The sequence below is a fragment of the Prionailurus bengalensis genome, chromosome D1, assembly GCF_016509475.1.
Source record: "Prionailurus bengalensis isolate Pbe53 chromosome D1, Fcat_Pben_1.1_paternal_pri, whole genome shotgun sequence".
In the NCBI taxonomy this organism is placed as follows: Eukaryota; Metazoa; Chordata; class Mammalia; order Carnivora; family Felidae; genus Prionailurus; species Prionailurus bengalensis.
In genome coordinates, this window is record NC_057346.1 from 104,640,206 (window position 1) to 104,660,884 (window position 20,679).

The window sequence follows — 20,679 nt, forward strand, 5'->3', positions numbered from 1 at the left end:
CCGTCCTTAGCTTCTCTTCCCTGGCCAGTGTCTACCACAAGGCTTGGCTTTTACAAGCTAGGGATTTTCCTAATCTTCTCAAATCTGGAGTCTGGGAGGAGATTCTTACCTTATGCTGGACTTCTGTGGACTGTAAGCCATTGCAGATTTACTTGGATCCTTTGCCAAACACTGAGAACCCCAGGAATCTGCCCCTAGGTCCTTCTGTCCTCAGAGGATCCCCAGGCAGGTATGCTGATCACTTCTAGATTCAGAGATCTGGCTGATTCAGGACACTAGGTTAAAACACTTCTCAAACTCAACCTGATTCCTATCTGATCAACTCTTAGCCTGAAGATATGTTCTACCCTGCCTTTTTCTTCTTTGTATAAAGTAACGTCTGGGCTTTACTTACTACATCTCTGTAGTCTAAAACTTACCTTTGAAGTTCCCCTGACATTCAGACTCAAAATTATCATCCAGTAAGGATATTGGTAACTAATCTGGCTAAAGTGACATTCTTGGTCCCCTGAGATGACTGAGGTCTGCCTGGGAAGCAGAAAGCAACAAGATTAAATACAGTGTTCCTTAAAAATTAAAATTGCATCAGGATTATTCCACTGGTACATCTTCCCTGAGGGTCATCTTTTAGTAACTTGTTGATAAGTTCAATGATGAAGTCAGTTGGGGAAAGAAAAATTATTTTCACTTGATTTACCTTGAAATCATGTTTTTAAAAAGATCACTTCTACATGCAGCATTTTCTTTTCTTTTTTTTAGTGGGGAGGGCATATTTTGCAATGTCCTCTGCTCTCTTTGCTTCTGGAAAAGTAATTTCTCCTAATTTTACTTTATAGTTCTGATTTTTAAAAATAGCTTTTTTGCTTTAAAATTTTTTAAATATTTATTTATTTTTGAGAGAGAGAGACAGAGAGAGAATGAGCGGGAGAGGGGCAGAGAGAGAAGGAGACACAGAATTAAAAGCAGGCTGCAAGCTCCAAGCTGTCGGCACAGAGCCAGACTTGGGGCTTCAACTCAAGAACTGTGAGAGCATGACCTGACCCAAAGTCGGATGCTTAACCAACTGAGCCACCCAGGCAACCCTGCTTTTTTTTTTTTAATGTTTATTTTTTTCTTTTTGTGTGAGAGAGTGCAAGGGGGGCTGGGGCCGACAGGGAGGGGGACGGAGGACCCAAAGGAGGCTCTGTGCTGACAGCAGTGAGCCTGATGCAGAGCTTGAACCCACCAACTGTGAGATCATGACTGGAGCCGGAAGTTGGACGCTTAACAGACTGAGCACCCAGGCGGCCCTTTATATTTCTGATTTTACTTCTTAGTCTATTTTGCTGGCTTCTTCTCTTTCCCTAACTTCCCCTCGAGGTGGGTCTTGGTCCTAGGTCCTCTTTTCTTATTTATTTATTTATTTATTTATTTATTTGTTTATTTATTTATTTGCAAATGGTTCAGTTTCTTTAGGCTTTAAATACAGACAACAGGCTGATGACTCTCAAATGTGTTATTTCCAGCCAACCTCACCCCTGAACTCCAGACTTGTATATTCACTGTCTACTTGACATCTCTATTGCATCACTGATGAGTATCTCCTGTTTCACATATCTAAAACCAGAGCCTCCACTCACCATCTACTTGGGTGTTGAACCATTCAAATCCTGACCTTAGTCTCTCAGTAATATTTGTTGAGATCAATGAATAATGATGCTTCATTCAAATTCATCCAAAGACATGGTTTTCTTTCAGTGTCCCCTGGAGAAATGAAGGACCATCTAGAGTTCTTTTTTTATTTATTTTTATTTTTTATTTTTATTTAATTTATTTTTTTAATTTACATCCAAGTTAGTATATAGTGCAACAATGATTTCAGGGGTAGATTCCTTAATGCCCCTTTACCCATTTAGCCCATCCTCTCCTCCCACAACCCCTCCAGCAACCCTCTGTTTGTTCTCCATATTTAAGAGTCTCTTATGTTTTGTTCCCCTCCCTGTTTTTATATTATTTTTGCTTCCCTTCCCTTATGTTCATCTGTTTCGTATCTTAAAGTCCTCATATGAGTGAAGTCACATGATATTTGTGTTTCTCTGACTAATTTCGCTTAGCATAATACCCTCTAGTTCCATCCACGTAGTTGCAAATGGCAAGACTTCATTCTTTTTGATTGTTGAGTAATACTCCATTGTGTGTGTGTGTATATATATATATATATGTGTGTGTGTGTGTGTGTATAGAACATGTATAGAACATGTATATATATACATCTTCTTAACCAACTGAGCCACCCAGGTGCCTCGTATACCACATCTTCTTTATTCATTCACCCATCGATAGACATCTGGGCTCTTTCCATACTTTGGCTATTGTTGATAGTGCTACTATAAACATTGGGATGCATATGCTCCTTTGAAACAGCATACCTGTATCCCTTGGATAAATACATAGTAGTGCAATTGATGGGTTGTAGGGTAGTTCTATTTTTAATTTTTTGAGGAAGCTCCATACTGTTTTCCAGAGTGGCTGCACCAGTTTGCATTCCCACCAGCAGTGCAAAAGAGATCCTCTTTCTCTGCATCCTTGCCAACGTCTGTTGTTGCCTGACTTGTTAATGTTAGCCATTCTGACAGGTATGAGGTGGTATCTCATTGTGGCTTTGATTTGTATTTACCTGAGGATGAGTGATGTGGAGCATTTTTTTCATGTGTTGGTTGGTCATCTGGATGTCTTCTTTGGAGAAGTGTCTATTCATGTCTTTTGCCCATTTCTTTACTGGATTACTTGTTTTTTGGGTGTTGAGTTGGATAAGTTCTTTATAGATTTTGGATACTAACCCTTTGTCTGATATGTCATTTGCAAATATCTTCTCCCATTCTGTCAGTTGCCTTTTAGTTTTGCTGATTGTTTCCTTCGCTGTGCGGAAGCTTTTTATTTTGATGAGGTCCCAATAGTTCACTTTTGCTTTTGTTTCCCTTGCCTCTGGAGACATGTTGAGTAAGAAGTTGCTGTGGCCAAGGTCAAAGAGGTTTTTGCCTGCTTTCTCCTCAAGGATTTTGATGGCTTCCTGTCTTAAATTTAGGTCTTTCATCCATTTTGAGTTTATTTTTGTGTCTGGTGTAAGAAAGTGGTCCAGGGGGGCGCCTGGGTGGCTCGTCGGTTGAGCGTCCGACTTCGGCTCAGGTCATGATCTCACAGTCTGTGGGTTCGAGCCCCGCATCGGGCTCTGTGCTGACAGCTCAGAGCCTGGAGCCTGCTTCCGATTCTGTGTCTCCCTCTCTCTCTGGCCCTCCCCTGCTCATGTTCTGTCTCTCTCTGTCGCAAAAATAAATAAAAACATTAAAAAAAAATTAAAAAAAAAAAAAAAAGAAAGTGGTCCAGGTTCATTCTTCTGCATGTCGCTGTCCAGTTTTCCCAAAACCACTTGCTGAAGAGACTGTCTTTATTCCATTGAATATTTTTTCCTGTTTTGTCAAAGATTAGTTGGCCATACATTTGTGGTTCCATTTCTGGGTTCTCTATTCTGTTCCATTGATCTGAATGTGTGTTCTTGTGCCAGTACCATACTGTCTTGATGATTACAGCTTTGTAATACAGCTTGAGGTCTGTAGAGCTCTTTTTTAAAGGTCATTTATGACATTGTGGAATGAGAAGGGATTTAGAGGACATTAAATGGTTCCATCTCTAATCCCCATGTCTCAAAAGGCCTTCAAGATTATTAATGGAGGGAGTGCCTGGGTGGCTCAGTCGGTTAAGCATCAAAGTTTGGCTCAGGTCATGATCTCATGGTCTGTGGGTTCGAGTCCCACATCAAGCTCTGTGCTGACAGCTTGGAGACTGGAGCCTGTTTCAGATTCTGTGTCTCCCTCTCCCTCTACCCCTCTCCCACTCACACTGTGTCTCTCTCTGTCTTTCTCTTTCTCTCTCTCTCTCAAAAATAAATAAACATTAAAAAAAGATTACTAATGGAGTTTCTAAGGTAATTTTAATATTTCGAAAGGCCTAACATGTCATACATTTTCCCGGGATAATTTTATATTATTATTATTATTATTATTATTATTACTGTTATTATTATTACTTGTGTTTTTGTTTATTTAGAAGATAGAGTTAGATAGGTAGTAATTTTTAAAACATGGGGTTTGGAGGCAGTATATATAAGAATGGCTCAAAGAGTAGGTCTAAATTCAGATAGATTTGGTTTCAAACCTTGGCTCAGCCAAGGGCTGGATGTGTGCCTTTGGGTGTTAAACTTTCTAAGCCTTACTTACCTCACCTGCAAAGTGGGAATGATAGTACTGCTTCTCGCTCATAGAGTGGTTGCGGAGATTGAATGAGATAATGCACGTGCAGTGTTTATCATGTTACCTAACCCTTTCTTAGCTTTAAAATCATCACGGTGGGGTTCATGGAGAAAACACTGTAAAATTCATGTGGTGCAGAGAATGTTGAGAGCTACTGATTTTATTCATCCTGACTTCCAGATAGCTATCCCTAATATTTTATGTCAGCTAAAATTGAACAATAAAGGCTGTATATATTTGAGGTATATAATGGGATGTTTTTAGACAGGTATACCTTGTGAAATGAAAACTACAATCAAGCCAATTCATGTATCCATCACCCCTTAGAGTCACTTTTTTCTTTTTGTGGTGAGAATACTTCATATCCACTCGCTTAGAAAAGGTCCCATATACAATGCATTATTATTAGCTGTACTCACCATGTTGTACAGTGGGTCTCCAGAACCTATGCATCTTATAACTGGAAGCTTTGGCCAGCATCTCCCCATTTCCCACACTCCCCAACCCTTGGTAACCACCCTCTACTGGGTTTCTGTGAGTTCAATGTATTTTAGAGTCTACATATAAGTGTTATGATTCGGCATTTGTTTTTCTCTGTTTGGCTTATTTCACTTAGCAAAATCTCTAGGTTCATCCGTGTTGTCACAAATGGCAGCATTTTCTTCTTTCTCTTGCCTAATTACTCTGGCTAGGACTTCCAGTGTTACTTTCAATAGAAATGGCAAATAATAAATTTATGTGCAGAGCTACTGGAAAGTTATTTGATGTATTTCAACAGAGATTCTTTTTTTTAAGTTTATTTATTTATTTTGAGAGAGAGGGAGAAGGAGGGAGAGAGAGAGTGCATGAGTGGGGGAGGTGCTAGAGAGAGAGAGGGAGAGGATCCCAAGCAGGCTCTGTGCTGTCAGCATGGCGCCTGACACAGGGCTTGATCCCATGAATGGTGAGATCATGACCTGAGCCGACATCAAGAGTTGAACACTTAATGGATTGACCCACCCAGGTGCCCCTCAGCAGAGATTCTTTATAAAACCTTTGAGTGAAATGGGAATAGAAATAAACTGCTTAAATATATTATAGTTAATTTTTATCTATTCTGTAAATATTTACTGAGTGCTTATTGTGTGCCAGAAATTGGGAGTACCATGGCAGATAAATCAGGGAAGATTTCTGCTTTTGTGCTCACATCATTGAATGCTATTTTATTTTTATTTTTTTTAATTTTTTTTAGCGTTTATTTGTTTTTGAGAGACAGAGTGTGAGCAGAGGAGGGGCAGAGAGTGAGGGAGAGAATCCCACGCAGGCTCCAGGCTCCAAGCTGTCAACACAGAGTCTAACGCGGGGCTCAAACTCATGAACCGGGAGATCATGACCTGAGCTGAAGTCAGACACTTAACCGACTGAGCCACCAGGTGCCCCAAATGCTATTTCTGATGTAGGCAACTCTTCTAAGTACATCACAGGTATCACTGTGCACAATTACATCATGAAGGAGGTGCCATTATTATCCTCATTTTTCAGATAAGGAAACTGAGGGCCACGATGTTGAGTAACTTATCCAAGGTCATGTAACTAGCAAGCGACAGCTCAAAATTCCAACCTATGCTGTCCCTAAGCAGGGATCGTCAAAGTAGGGTCTATAGGTCATATCCGTGGGCTGCTGGGTTTTGTAAATGATGTTTTATTGGCGCACAGCCATCTTTATTCCTCTCCCTGTTGTCTCTGCCTGCTTTCGTGTGGCCCCAGCAAAGTTGAGCAGTCATGACAGAGGCCGCCGCATGGCCCACAACGCCTCAAACAGATGCTCCCTGCGACTTCGCAGAAAACGCTTGCCAACTCGTGCCACAGAGGCTGCCACTTCCTATGAAAAACCGTATTGAAATCTCACAGCGGGTAGCATTATAAATGGTGGATTAAGTAAACCATGTTCACAAGGTGTCAGGTGCTAGACGGGACTCTCAGTATCACCATGGTTAATCAACACTTTGGAGGTTCTAAATAATGCAGCAAGACCAGAAAATAAAATAATTGGCCTCAGATGGTATGATTTTACCCCCGGAAACTGCAAGGAACTCTTAATTTAGAACTTCTATACGTGTAGTGGTCTGGGGTGGGGCCTGAGAGTCTGTACTTGGATCAGGCTCCCAGCTGATGCTGATTCTGCTGATCCCCGTATCATACTTTGAACACCAGTGTATTTATTGCCAACACGTGGTCTAGGGTGTAGCTTTGAAGTCCTTCAAACTGGGTTCTATTCCTAGCGGTCCCTCTTTTAGGATACCTAATTTTGGTCAAATTATTTACTCTGGAAGCCCCAGTTTCATCATCTGTGAAATGGAGGTAATCGTGGGTAATAACACGTGTGACGTCCTCAGCAGAAAATCTGCCCGTCGTAAGTATCCAGTAACTGTCCGCTCTATTAATATCTCTTACAGGTCAAATTTCCTTTGGATTTCTACTTTGACAACCCATGGGAATCCAGAGGGCAGTAGGAAATTTCCAAGCTACTTATTCTTTACAAAGCCGGTCAGATAAAGTAAACTGTTGGAGAGGAGAGCCACGTATTTTTTTCTCACATCGAGACAGACTTCCATATAATTGAGCTTTGAGGGGAGGAAGAAAGAGGGGTGCACGTAAGGAGCTGGGTGAGTTTGATTCTGGGGCTACTAGTCATTCCATGGCAGATCCAGCCTCCTGACCATCTCCCTGCCTCCTCTCTTCTTTCTACTATGTTCTCTGCATCAGAGCTGAGCGACCTTGTTCCAATACAAGGGCCAGCGTGTATCTCTCCTTAAAAGCTCTAGTAGTTTCCCATAACACTCACAATGGAATCCAGACTTCTAACTGTGGCCCTCAACCCTGCGTGATTTGTGGCTCCCTTCCTCTGATGTCCTCTTTCCTTTTTCCCCATCACTGACTCCTTTCCACCCCTCCATCCACATTGCTATTCTCGTGGTTTACTAAACCAGTCATAAAATCCCTGCCTCAGGACGCTTGCATGTGCTAATGCTTCTCCCCAGAATGCTCTTTCCCTACTGTTTATTTTGACATATTCCAGAGGCCTTGTAAAAATTATTTTATTTTACTTTTTATTGTGATAGGAATATTTAACATGAAATCTACCCTTTAAAAGATTTTTTTGTGGGGGCGCCTGGGTGGCTCAGTCAGTTGAGCGCCAGACTCTTGATTTCAGCTCAGGTAATGATCTCACAGTTTGTGGGCTCGAGCCCCCCATCAGGCTCTGTGCTGACAGTGCTGAGCCTACTTGGGATTCTCTCTCTCTCTCTTTCTCTCTCTCTCTCTCTCCCTCTCCCTCTGTCTCTGCTCCTCCCTGCTTGTGCTCTCTCTCTCTCTTTCTCTCTCAAAATAAAAAAATAAACTTAAAAAAAATTTTTTTTGTGTGTGATTTAAACAATTTGGGGGCACCTGGGTGGCTCCGTGGGTTAAGTCTCTGACTCCAGCTCAGGTCATGATTTCACGGTTCGTGAGTTCGAGCCCCACGTTGGACTCTGTGCTGACAGCTCAGAGCCTGGAGCCTGCTTCAGATTCTGCGTCTCCCTGTCTCTCTCTGCCTCTTCCCTGCTCAGGCACGGGTACTCTCTCTCTCTCAAAAATAAATAATCCTCAAAAAATTTAAAAAAATTTTAATTGAATTAAAGCTGACATATTGGTTTCAGGTATACCACACAATGATTCGGCAATTATATGCACTACAGAATACTCACTGTGATAAGTGTAGTTACCATCTGTCACCCTAGAAAGTTATCACAATCTTATGGACTATAATCCTCATGCCGTACTTACAACCCTGTGACTTATTTATTTTATAACTGGAGGTTTGTACTTCAAATCCCCTTTATCTATTTAGTGTACAATATAGTATCATTAACTATAGGCATGATGTCATACAGCAGATTTCTAGAAGGTAATGATCTTGCATTTTTCGTTGCTTTTTTCGTTTACACTTTCAGGCCTCCATTCACGTCACTTCCCCAGATGGGCCTTCCTCGACTCCTTTAGTGGAAGTTGCCCACCCCGACCCCACGGCTCTGCTGTATCTTCCACATGCACTTATCATTCTCTGAAATTACATGATTAATTTTTTTTTTTTTCTCATTTCTTGTCTGTTCTTTCTCGCGAGGATATAAACTTTATCAGGTCAAGGACGTTTCCTCTCCTGTTCACGGCTCCATCTCCCCTTTCCACATCAGTGTCTGGGACCAGAGTAGGCAGGTGCTCAATAAATAAATGTCAGCTAAATGGACTCAGTGAGGACTCCTGTGAAGGGAGGACAGGACGTGGTTAACATCGGGCTCTGGCATCCCTCAGGAGAGGTTTCAGGAGACTCCGGCAGTTCGGCCTCCCTGGCATCTGAATGATGTGGAATGTTTGCAAGCTCTGAAGGAAATAAATGCTTTAAGATCCCTCTGCTAACTTACCCTCCCAGTGATTTTCAACCCGCCTGAGGTAGGTTTTGGCTTTTGTTTAGAAAAAGCCTCTCTGGTGATGGGTTCCCTCCTTTTTATTTAGAAAACACTTTAAAAAAATTTAGGTGATTAGACAATGTACAAAAAATTTGCAAAAACCATGCAAACATACTCATTTCTGTTAACAGCACATATTTATAACTGTCTCTGGTCTCTCTCTTTTTTTAATGTTTATTTATTTATTTTTGGAGAGAGAAAGAGAGAGAGACAGACAGAGCACAAGCAGGGGAGGGGCAGAGAGAACAGGAGAGGAGACACAGGATCCAAAGTAGGCTCCAGGCTCTGAGCTGACAACAGAAAACCTGATGTGGGACTCGAACTCATGAACCATGAGATCATGACCTGAGCTGAAGTCGGATGCTTAACCAACTGAGCCACCCAGGTACCCCAGCTGTCTATGGTGTCTTATGGCTTTGGTCCGGTTATAAAGTTTCACAGTGTTGTGATGATTGTGGTGGGTAGGGTACTTAGCCTTCTTTGTTCATATTTCAAACGACAGCCCTCAACTCACACTTCCCATTTTTTAACACTGTCTTCTCTATTCTCAGCAAAGGCCTTCTAATCCACAGAATTCACACACCTGGATGTTTTAGTTCCTTGTGGGCTGTGTGATTTGTTGCTTTTTCATTTTATTTTATTTTTTTAAAGTTTACCTATTTTTGAGAAAGAGACAGAGCATGAGTGGGGGAAGGGCAGAGAGAGCGAGAGACACAGAATCTGAAGCAGGCTCCAGGCTCCAAGCTGTCAGCACTGAGCCCCACTCGGGGCTCGAACTCACGAGCCGTGAGATCATGACCTGAGCCGAAGTCAGACGGATGCTTAACCTTCAGAGCCGCCCAGGCGCCCCTGCTTTTTTCTTTTAGGTACAGAAACAATACCGCTACAAAGAGCTTTATATGAATGCTTTTTTTTTTTTAAATTTTTTTTTTCAACGTTTATTTATTTTTGGGACAGAGAGAGACAGAGCATGAACGGGGGAGGGGCAGAGAGAGAGGGAGACACAGAATCGGAAACAGGCTCCAGGCTCTGAGCCATCAGCCCAGAGCCGGACGGGGGGCTCGAACTCCCGGACCACGAGATCGTGACCTGGCTGAAGTCGGACGCTTAACCGACTGCGCCACCCAGGCGCCCCTATGAATGCTTTTTTATTCCTTTGACTTGCTTCTTTAGAATTAGTTCCCAGCAGCGGGTGTATTAAGTACCTGAGTTGTTTTTTTTTTTTTTTAAGATTCCCAATTAGTAAATGATGGGCTGTCTCCTATAGATGGAATACAGTAAATCATTATTCTCCCACAAGTTCACATATATATTCACCATGCAAAGGTGACAGATGTGGGGAGATGCACACGGAGCAGTGGCTAAGCATGTGCAACCTTCAGCCTTTGGGTTGAAATCCGCACTTTGATTTCCTCATCTGTAAAATAAGGTCAGAATAGCACCTCGCTAAAAAAAAAAACCAAAAAAACAATTAGCACCTACCTCATAAGTTTATTACAAGAAGTAAACGAGTTACTTGTCATAAAGTGCTAAGAATAGTACCTGACACCCAAGAAATGTTGATTATTATTATTTGTCACGCAGGAGCCATCCGCAGGCACTCCGTACGTGTTGGCTGGCATTTTAGTCTTATTCTTCTTTCCAGTTTTCCCTGCTGTAATTCAGGATATTTGGCTTTCGTCAGGCTGGCTGAACTATTTTTAAAAAGTTGAGTTGCATTTGCCATTGGCAAATCGTGTGTGTGTGTGTGTGTGTGTGTGTACAAACAAAATATGAAAGCTACAAGTGTGTTAGGTAGCCAGGGGGACAGAGACATGTACACAAAATAACTCAACAGTGAACGATGTAGAGTGAAGGGGATGTGTCGTCTATGCACCGAGTGCAAAGAACCAGTTTCAAGTCTCCATATCATGGAAAGTTTCCATACCCCACGGGGGGTATGGTGCTCTTTCGTGGCTTGGTGGCTTCGGTGGGGCTGCTTCCCTACAACGGTTGATGTACAGGGGCTGTTCTGCATAGGCATTCAAGGAAAGCTGGCAGTCTTGGCCAGACAAAGTTCCTTCGCTTCCATTCTGGCGGGGGCGGGGGAGGGAGCAGTGTGTGTGGGATTGACCATAAATTACATGGATGAAGGACTACATGCATTCATGTAATGACACTTTTCTTACGTGGTGGCAATTGTGATGAGACAAATACTTTTCTTTTTTTTTTAAGTTTATTTATTTATTTAAGAAAAACAGAGCAAGTTGGGGAGGGGCAGTGAGAGAGGGAGAGAGAAAGAATCCCAAGCAAGCTCCGTGCTGGCAGTGCGGAGCTGACTTAGGGCTCGAACTCACAAAACCGTGAGATCATGACCTGAGCCGAAAACCAAGAGTTGGACACTTAACCGACTGAGCCACCCAGGTGCCCCAAGACAAATACTTTTTTTCTTTCCTTTCTTTCTTTCTCTCTCTCTTTCTTTCTTTCTTTCTTCTTTTTATTTTCTTTTTTGTTGTTGTTGTTGATGTTTTATTTATATTTGAGAGAGAGAGAGACAGAGTGTGAGCAGGGGAGGGGCAGAGATTGAGGGAGACACAGAATCCGAAGCAGGCTCCAGGTGCTGAGCTGTCAGCATAGAGCTCCACACGGGGCTCAAACCCACAAACTGTGAGATCACAACCTGAGCTGAAGTCGGACACTCAATCTACTGAGCTACCCAGGCGCCCCCAAATATTTTTCTTAAGGAAAGGCTCTGTATAAATTGGTTACTTTGCTCTAAAAATTTGCAAAATATTATACTCCGCAGTTTGAGTACCACACTGCTTGTCTCTCCTTTTATCATGTTACAAGCTTGTAATTAAAATTATAAGAGTTTGATGTTTGTTAAAGGGTATTGGAAAATACAGAATGGGAAAAATATCTTTCAGGCTCATCACTCAAAGACTGGATTTGTGTGTGTGTGTGTGTGTGTGTGTGGTAGAGATTGTAACTTTTAAAATCCCATTTTGTGTGTCGTGTTATATCACAAATATTTTCACATTGTTACATTGTCTTCATAAATATAAACAATTGCATAGTACTTCATCAGCTGAATTTAGTGTTCTGTATGAAGTTGTTTTCATCGTATCCTATTAAGATTACACTGTGATTTTTGTCTTATGTATAAAACTTACTGTTGTTATGGTTGTTATATTTTAGATTAATTTTCTAACTTTAGAGTCCTGAAGTGGAATAACTCAACTTAAATTCAAATGCTCTTTTTTTTATTTGGAAAATTTCAAACCTACATGAATTAAGAGGATAATAGAATGAATACTTAGGTATGCATTACCCAGCTTGGAAAATGGTCTGTATTTTGACAAAATACAAGCATTTAAAAATATTATTTTGTGGACGCTTGGGTGGCTAAATCAGTTGAGAGTCCAGCTGTGCCTCTGAGCTCAGATCTTGATCTCAGGGTTGTGAGTTCAAGACCCACATTCGGCTTCGCGCTGGGCGTGAAGTCTACTAAAAAGAAAAATATTATTTTCCCAAAGTGTTGGACCTTTTACCCCTCCACCGGTGACTTTGGCAGTGCTCATTTCTCTACAACTTTAGCAGCACTGAGGGTCATTATTAAAATCCAAACCCAAAGAAAATGCAGTACTAAAACTTGGCTCACTTGTTCAACAACAAAAATAATTAATTTGCCCTACCCCTGTAGTTTAGCAGAATTTTTGACCTGGCCTGGCCTCAGGCTCCCCCAAGAAGATCAATGCAAGGAGCTCTCTTGTAGTTTTGGCCATTTGAACGTCATTGAAAATTCCATAAACATCATGCATGTCTATCTTGAAGTAAATTAAAACTCAATACAATGTAAGGGTCATGTGCATAAGGACTTAGCGACTTAGATCAAAGGATGTGGAAAAAAAAAAAGGAAGAAAAAAAAAGTGTGTGTGGGGGTGCCTGGGTGGCTCAGTTGGTTGAGCATCTGACTCTTGATTTTGGCTCAGGCCATGATCTCATGGTTTGTGAGTTTGAGCCCAGATGGGGCTCTGTGCTGACAGTGCAGAGCTTGCTTGGGATTCTCTCTCCCTCTCTCTCTGCCTCTCTCCCACTCACACTCTCTCTCTATCTCTCAAAATAAAGAAATAAACTAAAAAAAAAAAAGATGTGGGTGATGAGATGGGCCAGTAGGGCATGTTCATCAAGGGATTTCCTGACCTTCCAACCCCACCCCGTGAGTCGTGTTAGTTTTACTTATAAAAATATCTTGTGACCCGGACTGTAATAATTGTGTGTGATACTACAAGAATAAGAGGTTCTTTTACTTTTTTTTTTCCTTCAGCTTCACTGAGGTGCAATTGACAAAACTGAGGTTCTTTTACTTGCTAAGTTTGGAGTCAATGTGGAGTAATACAATTTAAAAAGTGTTTAAGAGGGGTCGATCCAGGATAGACACCATAAAAATGCAGATGGGGGTGGACAAATGAAAGAAGGCAAAATAAGAGTAGGGTCCATGTTTGGCAGACAGAACAAAACAAAATGAAACAATTGGCTTGTTGAGTGTTGAAGAAAAAAATACGATAAGAAAATCCTGAGTTTGGGGACTGGGGAGGATAGCAGCATGAGTTATGTTTAACTTCTCTGGTCTTCTACGTCCACGTGTGTAACGGCTAAAGGAAACACCTGTATTGCCTGCTTTCTGGGCTCGATACGGGTATCGCATGCTCTTCGTATAAATGTGTATTTTTAAGATGTTGTGGTAACTGGATAATCATAGTACTAAAGAGGCATGTGAATGATCAGGAGTACTCGCTTTAAAGCAAAAAGGAAAGGGGCACCTGGGTAGCTCATTTGGTTAAGGGTCTGACTCTTGATTTAGGCTCAGGTCATGATCTCACCATTCATGGATTCTAGCCCCATGTCGGGCTCTGTGCTGACAGTGTAGAACCTGCTTGGGATTCTCTCTTTCTCACACTCTCTCTGCTTCTCTCTCTCTCTCTCTCTCTCTCTCTCTCTCTCAAAATAACTAAACTTTAAAAAATGTTTAAAAAGGGGGCACCTGGGTGGCTCAGTTGATTAAGCATCCAACTTCAGCTCAGGTCACGATCTCATGATCTGTGGGTTTGAGCCCCACGTTGGGCTCTGTGCTGACAGCTCAGAGCCTGGAACCTGCCTCGGATTCTGTGTCTCCCTTTCTCTCTGCCCCTCCCCCACTCATGCTCAGTCTCTCTCTGTCTCTCAAAAATGAATAAACATTTTTAAGAAATTTAAAAATGTTTAAAAAAAAAGAAATGAAGATCAAGGAAAGAAGGAAAACAGGAAACCCCATTGAGAACCTACTGCGTGCCCATTGTCGGGCTTGGCACTTTCAGACACAGAATCTCCGCTAATTTTCACCACGCTCCCGAGCCAGGCATTATACTCTCCCCACATTTAAAATGACTGGACTAGGGGCACCTATGTGGCTCAGTTGGTCAAGCACCTGACTCTTAATTTCAGCTCAGGTCATGATATCACAGTTGCAAGATCCAGGCCCACATCCAGCAGGTGTAGAGCCTGCTTGAGATTCTCTCTCTCTTCTCTCTCCACCCCTCCCCCTCTTCAAAAGAAATTTAAAATGAGTGGGTTGAAGTCTATCACTTCTCCAAGGTCATGCAGCGAGCAGGGTAAGCAGTGGGGAGGCGAGATAACATTAACCGAACTCCCAAGGAAGCCCTGAGGATAAGTACTCAGTGACTGCAGACTGTGTTTTTAACATGGCTGGGCCTGTTCCAGGCTCAAGGACACAGGAGAGTCACTTTTCCCATGACTCCTTTCCTTGTTCCAGGTCTGATGGAAGAGGAAAACCGGATGGGGGTGGTCTACTTTCACTTCCACCGCTTCTCAACAGACCCAGCAGTGTCTCCCCTCCTATTTGTGGCCTTCTTGGTGTCGTACTTAGGAAGTCTCATTGGAAACATCACCACTGGGCTCACAGTCTGGCGAGATCACTCCCCCCACACCCCGATGTACTTCTTCCTCTTCGCACTGGCCGTGCTGGCAATTGGCTACTCCACCAACATTGCTCCCCTGACTCTGGCTGGCATCCTTTCCACGGGGCACATGCTCATCTCTCTCCCTGGCTGTGGGGCCTAGATGTTCCCCTTCATTCTTCTTGGAGGGTCTGACTGTGTCTTGCTCGCTGTCATGGCCTACGACAGGTACATGGCAATCTGCCACCCAGTGCGTTACCACATCATCATGAGTTGGTGGCTCTGTGGGCAGATGACTTTAGGTTCTTTGGGCCTGGGATTCCTGTTGTCACTGCCTTTGACCATTCTGATCTGCCACCTTCCATTCTGTGGCCGCAATGAAATCTTCTGCTTCTTCTGTGACATGCCTGACGTCATGCACCTGGCCTGTGTGGACACCCGCATGCACAAGGCAGCTCTCTATGCCATCAGTGTGGCCGCAGTGGCTGTCCCCTTCCTCCTGATCTGCCTCTCCTATGGCTACATTGTGGCCACCATACTGAGGATGAATTCAGCTGAGAGAAAGTGCCGGGCTTTCTCCACCTGTTCCTCCCACCTCATCGTGGTTCTCCTGCAGTTTGGATGTTGCACCCTTATCTACCTTCACCCCAGCCCCAGTTCCTCTCCAGAAGAGGGCCGGGCAGTGTCTGTTGTCTACACCTTTTTTGCACCAGTGCTAAACCCCTTGATCTATAGCATAAGGAGTCAAGAGGTGACCGATGTGGGAAGAAGACTTACGGTAAGAACGTGCTGGTTCAGGAAACCAGAAATATTCCTTCCTAGAAGAAATATTCCCCAAACCAGTAGAGGCATGATCTGAAGGACAGAAAGCTCCAAAGCAAAGAGGAAGGAGTGGAGAGATGACTGTCTCCATGGCCCTCTCAGCCGGGGGATGCTCATCAGTGCACATTCCTCTCTTTTTAGGAGATTCTGGTGAGGAAGCCCTGGATCGGCCCTGACTACTTAGCCAGCCTCCTCTCTCATCATAGTGCTTAGAATAAGGACTGGACAGGAGTGTCAGTGAAGAAGAGGGTGAATAAATGGATGGACAGGGTGACAGTAGCAGTTGGTATAATGGACGCCATCCTGTTACTTGTTTTAAGAGCCTACAGCCTGATGGTACACAGACCCAATGGATTCAAAGACTCAGATGTCTTCTGACCTTGCTCTTTGCCATTCGAGGCCTGTTCAAGCCCCACTGCCTTAATAAAGTCTGTCTGGCCACTCTTCTGACAGTGGGATTTCTCTTTTCACTAAATCATACTTCTTTTGATTTTTATCAAAATCAAATCATCTTCTTTTTGTACAACCAAGTTTCACATGTTTCAGTGTTGCCTCTAGAATAAGTCTATAAGGCCCCTCAGTGTAGAAGAAATGGCTTATTCTTTCTTTGTATTTTCTGGTGAATGGTGGGTATTTAGCCTTAGGATCTAACCATGGACTTGAGTCCGCACTTTTCCTTTATGTAAAAAAGAGGATGGTGAGAACAACAGCCTTTCTATTTCAAGGGGGTTGGATCGACAGTTAAGTGAGATAATGGATGTGTAAAAATATAATAAGAAAGCACAGGGGCACCTGGGTGGCTCAGTTGGTTAAGTGGCTGACTCTTGATCTCAGCTCAGGTCACATTCTCATAGTTCATGAGATCGAGCCCTGCCTGGGGCTCTGTGCTGTCAGTGTGGAGCCTGCTTGGGATTCTCTCTCTCTCTCTCTCTCTCTCTCTCTCTCTCTCTCTATTTGTCCCTCTTCTTCTTGTGTGAGCTCACATGCATGCATGCTCTCTCTCAAAATAAATAAGTAAACTTAAAACATTTTTTTTTTTAAAGAAGAAGAAGAAATCCCACAAAGCTCCCTAGCCCCTTTTGCTGTGTGAGGATATAATGACAGCGTGAAAGAGGGCCTTCACCCAATCATGTGGCACCTCAATATCAGACTTCCGGCCTCCAGAATTGTGAGAAATAAAGTTCTGTTGTTTAGAAGCCACCCAGTATCTGGCACTTTGTTCTTTTTTTTTTTTTTTTTTTTTTTAATGATTTTTAATGTTTATTTATTTTTGTTATTTAAAAAAAAATTTTTTTTCAACGTTTTTTTTATTTATTTTTGGGACAGAGAGAGACAGAGCATGAACAGGGGAGGGGCAGAGAGAGAGGGAGACACAGAATCGGAAACAGGCTCCAGGCTCCGAGCCATCAGCCCAGAGCCTGACGCGGGGCTTGAACTCACAGCCGCGAGATCGTGACCTGGCTGAAGTCGGATGCTTAACCGACTGCGCCACCCAGGCACCCCTGTTTATTTATTTTTGAGAGAGAGAGAGAGACATAAAGCTTGAGAGGGGAGAGGGGCAGAGAGAGAGGGAGGGAGACAGAATCCGAAGCAGGCTCTGGGCTCTGAGCACAGAGCCCGACACAGGGCTCAAACCCATGAAATGTGAGATCATGCCCTGAGCCGAAGTTGGACATCTAACTGATGGAGCCACCAGCTGCCCCTCTGGCACTTTGTCTAACAGCCTGAACTAACTAAATCATGGCCCTACTGCCTAATGAGTTTATAGAAGATAGTTATTTAAGAAAACCTTCCCTTTTTCAACTAAAAATATCATGCAGGCTGTAACTCAGCTTTAGGGGGAACCCCTATGGACCCCCAAATCCTTTTCCTGTTGCTCTTGCACATTGATGGAAGGTGGGGGGGGGAGATAGGATGTCAGAAGTCTTGGTTTAAAATCCCAGATCAGCCACTGACCAGCGGTGCAAACCTGGACAAGTCAACCTACCTCTGTGGATTGTAGTTTCCTCATCTGTAGAGTTGAAGCACTAAACACTGACAGACATATCCAGTAAGGTGTTACAAGAGTAAAATGAAATGTAAATGAAACTTATCACACAAAATATATGGTCAGCATCACCACCCTCACCATCCCCTTCCTGCTTATCACTTTCTCATCTGTCTTCAGCATGGCCGCCATCCTGAAGATCCGCTCAGCAAAGGGGAGGCACAGGGTCTTTTTCACCTGTTCACGCCCCCTCCTCCACCTCCGACTGTGGTCCCGCTCCAGGGTGGATGGGGAAGCCTCCTTCCTGTGTCCCAACTCCAGCTACTCTCCAGAGAGGGGCCAGGGGTGTCTGTGGTTTAAACATTCATCACCCTTGTGCGGAACCCCTTAATCAACAGCACGAGAAACAAATTGTTTAAGGATGCTCTAAAAAAAGAAATTACAAGGTTCTTGCTGCTCAGAGCACATTGACTCTTTCTGGATATTATTGGTCAAACAATTTTTCCTACCTTGGAAAAAGAAAAAAAAGGATGAACCATCAAGAAGACTAGAAGCCAAGAGGGAAGACACTTGAGCTTCAGGAACTGTGTTAAATTCTATTGCTCTTCCTCTGTTGTGGTGTGTCTGTGTTCTGGGTATGAAGCCACAGTGTCTTGATCTGTAAAGTCACAAGAGTCCCGTTGAAAGGATCACTAGTGAGGTCATGGATATAAAAGTACTTTGTGAACTGTAGCAGATGATCTGGGTCTCATTTGGATTCCACTGCTCTTTAGAAACAAAATCCATTGCTTGCTTTTCCTAAAATTTATTTGCATTATTTAGAAGACTGCACGCTAAGAGGCAAGCGCACTAAATTCCAACAGCCTAAAGGTCTTAGAATTCTCAAATGCAGCCAACAGGAAGAGTTTCCATGAGACATGGGATCATCTTCTCTTCTAGAACAAACCAGTGTTTCTCAAAATGTTGACCTACTTTCAAAAGCCACATCTCTCAGATGGCATGGAAAAATTTCTCTGGCTAATTAAGGGTGGGAAGAGTGCATATTTTACTTTGCTCTTGAAGATTCACAAGCACATTACCTGGGATGCTCTACCATAGAGCAGTCTTTGTATGACTGGGGCTTCCCCAAACAACTATCACCCTTCCTTCCTTCCTTCCTTCCTTCCTTCCTTCCTTCCTTCCTTCCTTCCTCGTTTCCTTTCCTTTTCTCTTTCTTTCTTTCTTTCTTTCTTTCTTTCTTTCTTTCTTTTGTTCTTTTCTTTATTTCTTCCTCCTTTTCTTTTCTTTCTTTCTTTCTTTCTTTCTTTCTTCTTCCTTCTCTTTCTTTCTTTCTTCTTCCTCCTTTCCTTTTCTTTCTTTCTTTCTTTCTTTCTTTCTTTCTTTCTTTCTTTCTTTCTTCTTCCTTTTCTTTCTTTCTTTCCCTCACACCTAATTAACTTAACCTGATGAAGATAATCTTCTGGGAAAGCTCTTAAGGAAATGCTTCTGTAAAAGACAAACAACACACCAGATAGAATGGTGGCTTGGCTGTGAATAAAGTGAGTCTGTTGTGACAGAAGCCAGGCTGTGTGAAAGTAAAACTCATGAGCATATTGAAAATGCAACCTGTTCACTCATGGACGTTACTGGACACAAATCCTTTTATGTATATTTTAAGATATGATTATTACTCAGGTAAGTTTGACTTAGAAATTAAAAACCTTCAAGAAAGCATAGTAAAACCCAATGACTTGATTTGTAGTGAAATACAGAGCTCACCACTTCCGGTCTTTGCTCTTAGGAAAACGATCTTCGGGACCACACAGCATTTGCCGCAGCGTCTCTCTGGTTTCTCTTTCTGGAGAGGTGAGATGTAGGTCAAGGTGAAGGTCAAGACCTCTTCTATCAACAGCAAAATTCACTGAGCCCCCTCATCTCATGGAAACATAGCACATTTGCCAACTATGTCCAATGTGGTTTGCGGTTGCATGTGGGAGAACCAGATTGGATGTTGGGGTCAGCTGGATGCACTCAGTGACTCACTGGGGAATGTGAAGAGACCATCTGGAAAAAGGTGCATTGGTCATAGAAATCACTTCATGGCCTCCTTGGATGCAGTCACTTTCTCTCCCAAACTCCCTGGAGTCTGATTCTAGAAGAAGGATCCAAAGATGACACCTGCCCACTTATCCTTCCTGAAACATGTTCCAGGTCAGTTAGGCTTTCAAATGGTTGGTGACTGCTTTTCAGGAACTGTTTTGCATTTTTCTTTCTAGATTGCTTTGACAACTTCCTGCCAAGTTCTCTCTCTCACACACATACACACCCCCGTAGTCTTCATTTTTTTTTAAGTTTATTTATTTTGAGAGAGAGAGAGAGAGAGAGAGAATCCCAAGCAGTCTCCTAGCTGTCAGTGCAGAGCCCAACATGGGGCTCAAACTCAAACTCATGAACCATGAGATTATGACCTGAGCCAAAGTCGAGAGTTGGATGCTTAATGGACTGAACCACCCAGGAGCCCCGTAGGTCTTCATTTTTAGAAATGTTCACTGAATTTTCAGTTACTGATTCTTGAAATGAAAATTTTAGGTGACACATGAATGAAAACGAGAGATTACAAGATAGAACTGGCATAATACATGAATACATGTTGATAGGTAACAAAAAGTGAGTTGAATTTAACTGAAGAAAAACATTGGGGCACCTGGGTGACTCAGTCGGCTAAGTGTTCGACTTCAGCTCAGGTCACAATCTCGAAGTTCGTGGGTTCGAGCCCCGCGTCAGGCTCTGTGCTGACAGCTCAGAGCCTGGAGCCTGCTTTAGATTCTGTGTCTCCCTCTCTCTCTGCCCCTCCCCACTCACACTCTCTCTCTGTCTCTCAAAAGTAAATAAATGTTAAAAAAAATTAAAAAAAAAATACAGAGAGATAAGTGCTATAATGGGGACAAAGCCACCACAGAGCCTGGAGCAGGGAGTAAACTTTCCCTTTGTGGAGGAGGGTGGGGGAAGGTGTGCATATCAGAACATGGCTTCATTTAACAGATGACACCTGGCTGAGCTCTGAAAGATTCCTGGAATTTGTTTAGGTGCACAAGATATTAATCTCTACCTGGATTAATTAGAATTGTGTATCTTTTACTTGTTATTTTTTTTAACATTTATTTATTTTTGAGAGACGGAGAGGG

At 42.8% G+C, this 20,679-nt stretch overlaps 1 protein-coding gene across 1 annotated transcript; it reads left to right on the forward strand.

Moving 5' to 3' along the window:
* Window positions 1–14,277: 14,277 nt before the first annotated feature.
* LOC122483818 (olfactory receptor 10V1-like) lies at window positions 14,278–16,308 on the forward strand. Its single transcript, XM_043581219.1, is given in 1 exon segment — window positions 14,278–16,308. A coding segment is annotated over 1 exon segment (1,026 nt). The 5' UTR covers window positions 14,278–14,539; the 3' UTR covers window positions 15,566–16,308.
* Window positions 16,309–20,679: the final 4,371 nt, after the last annotated feature.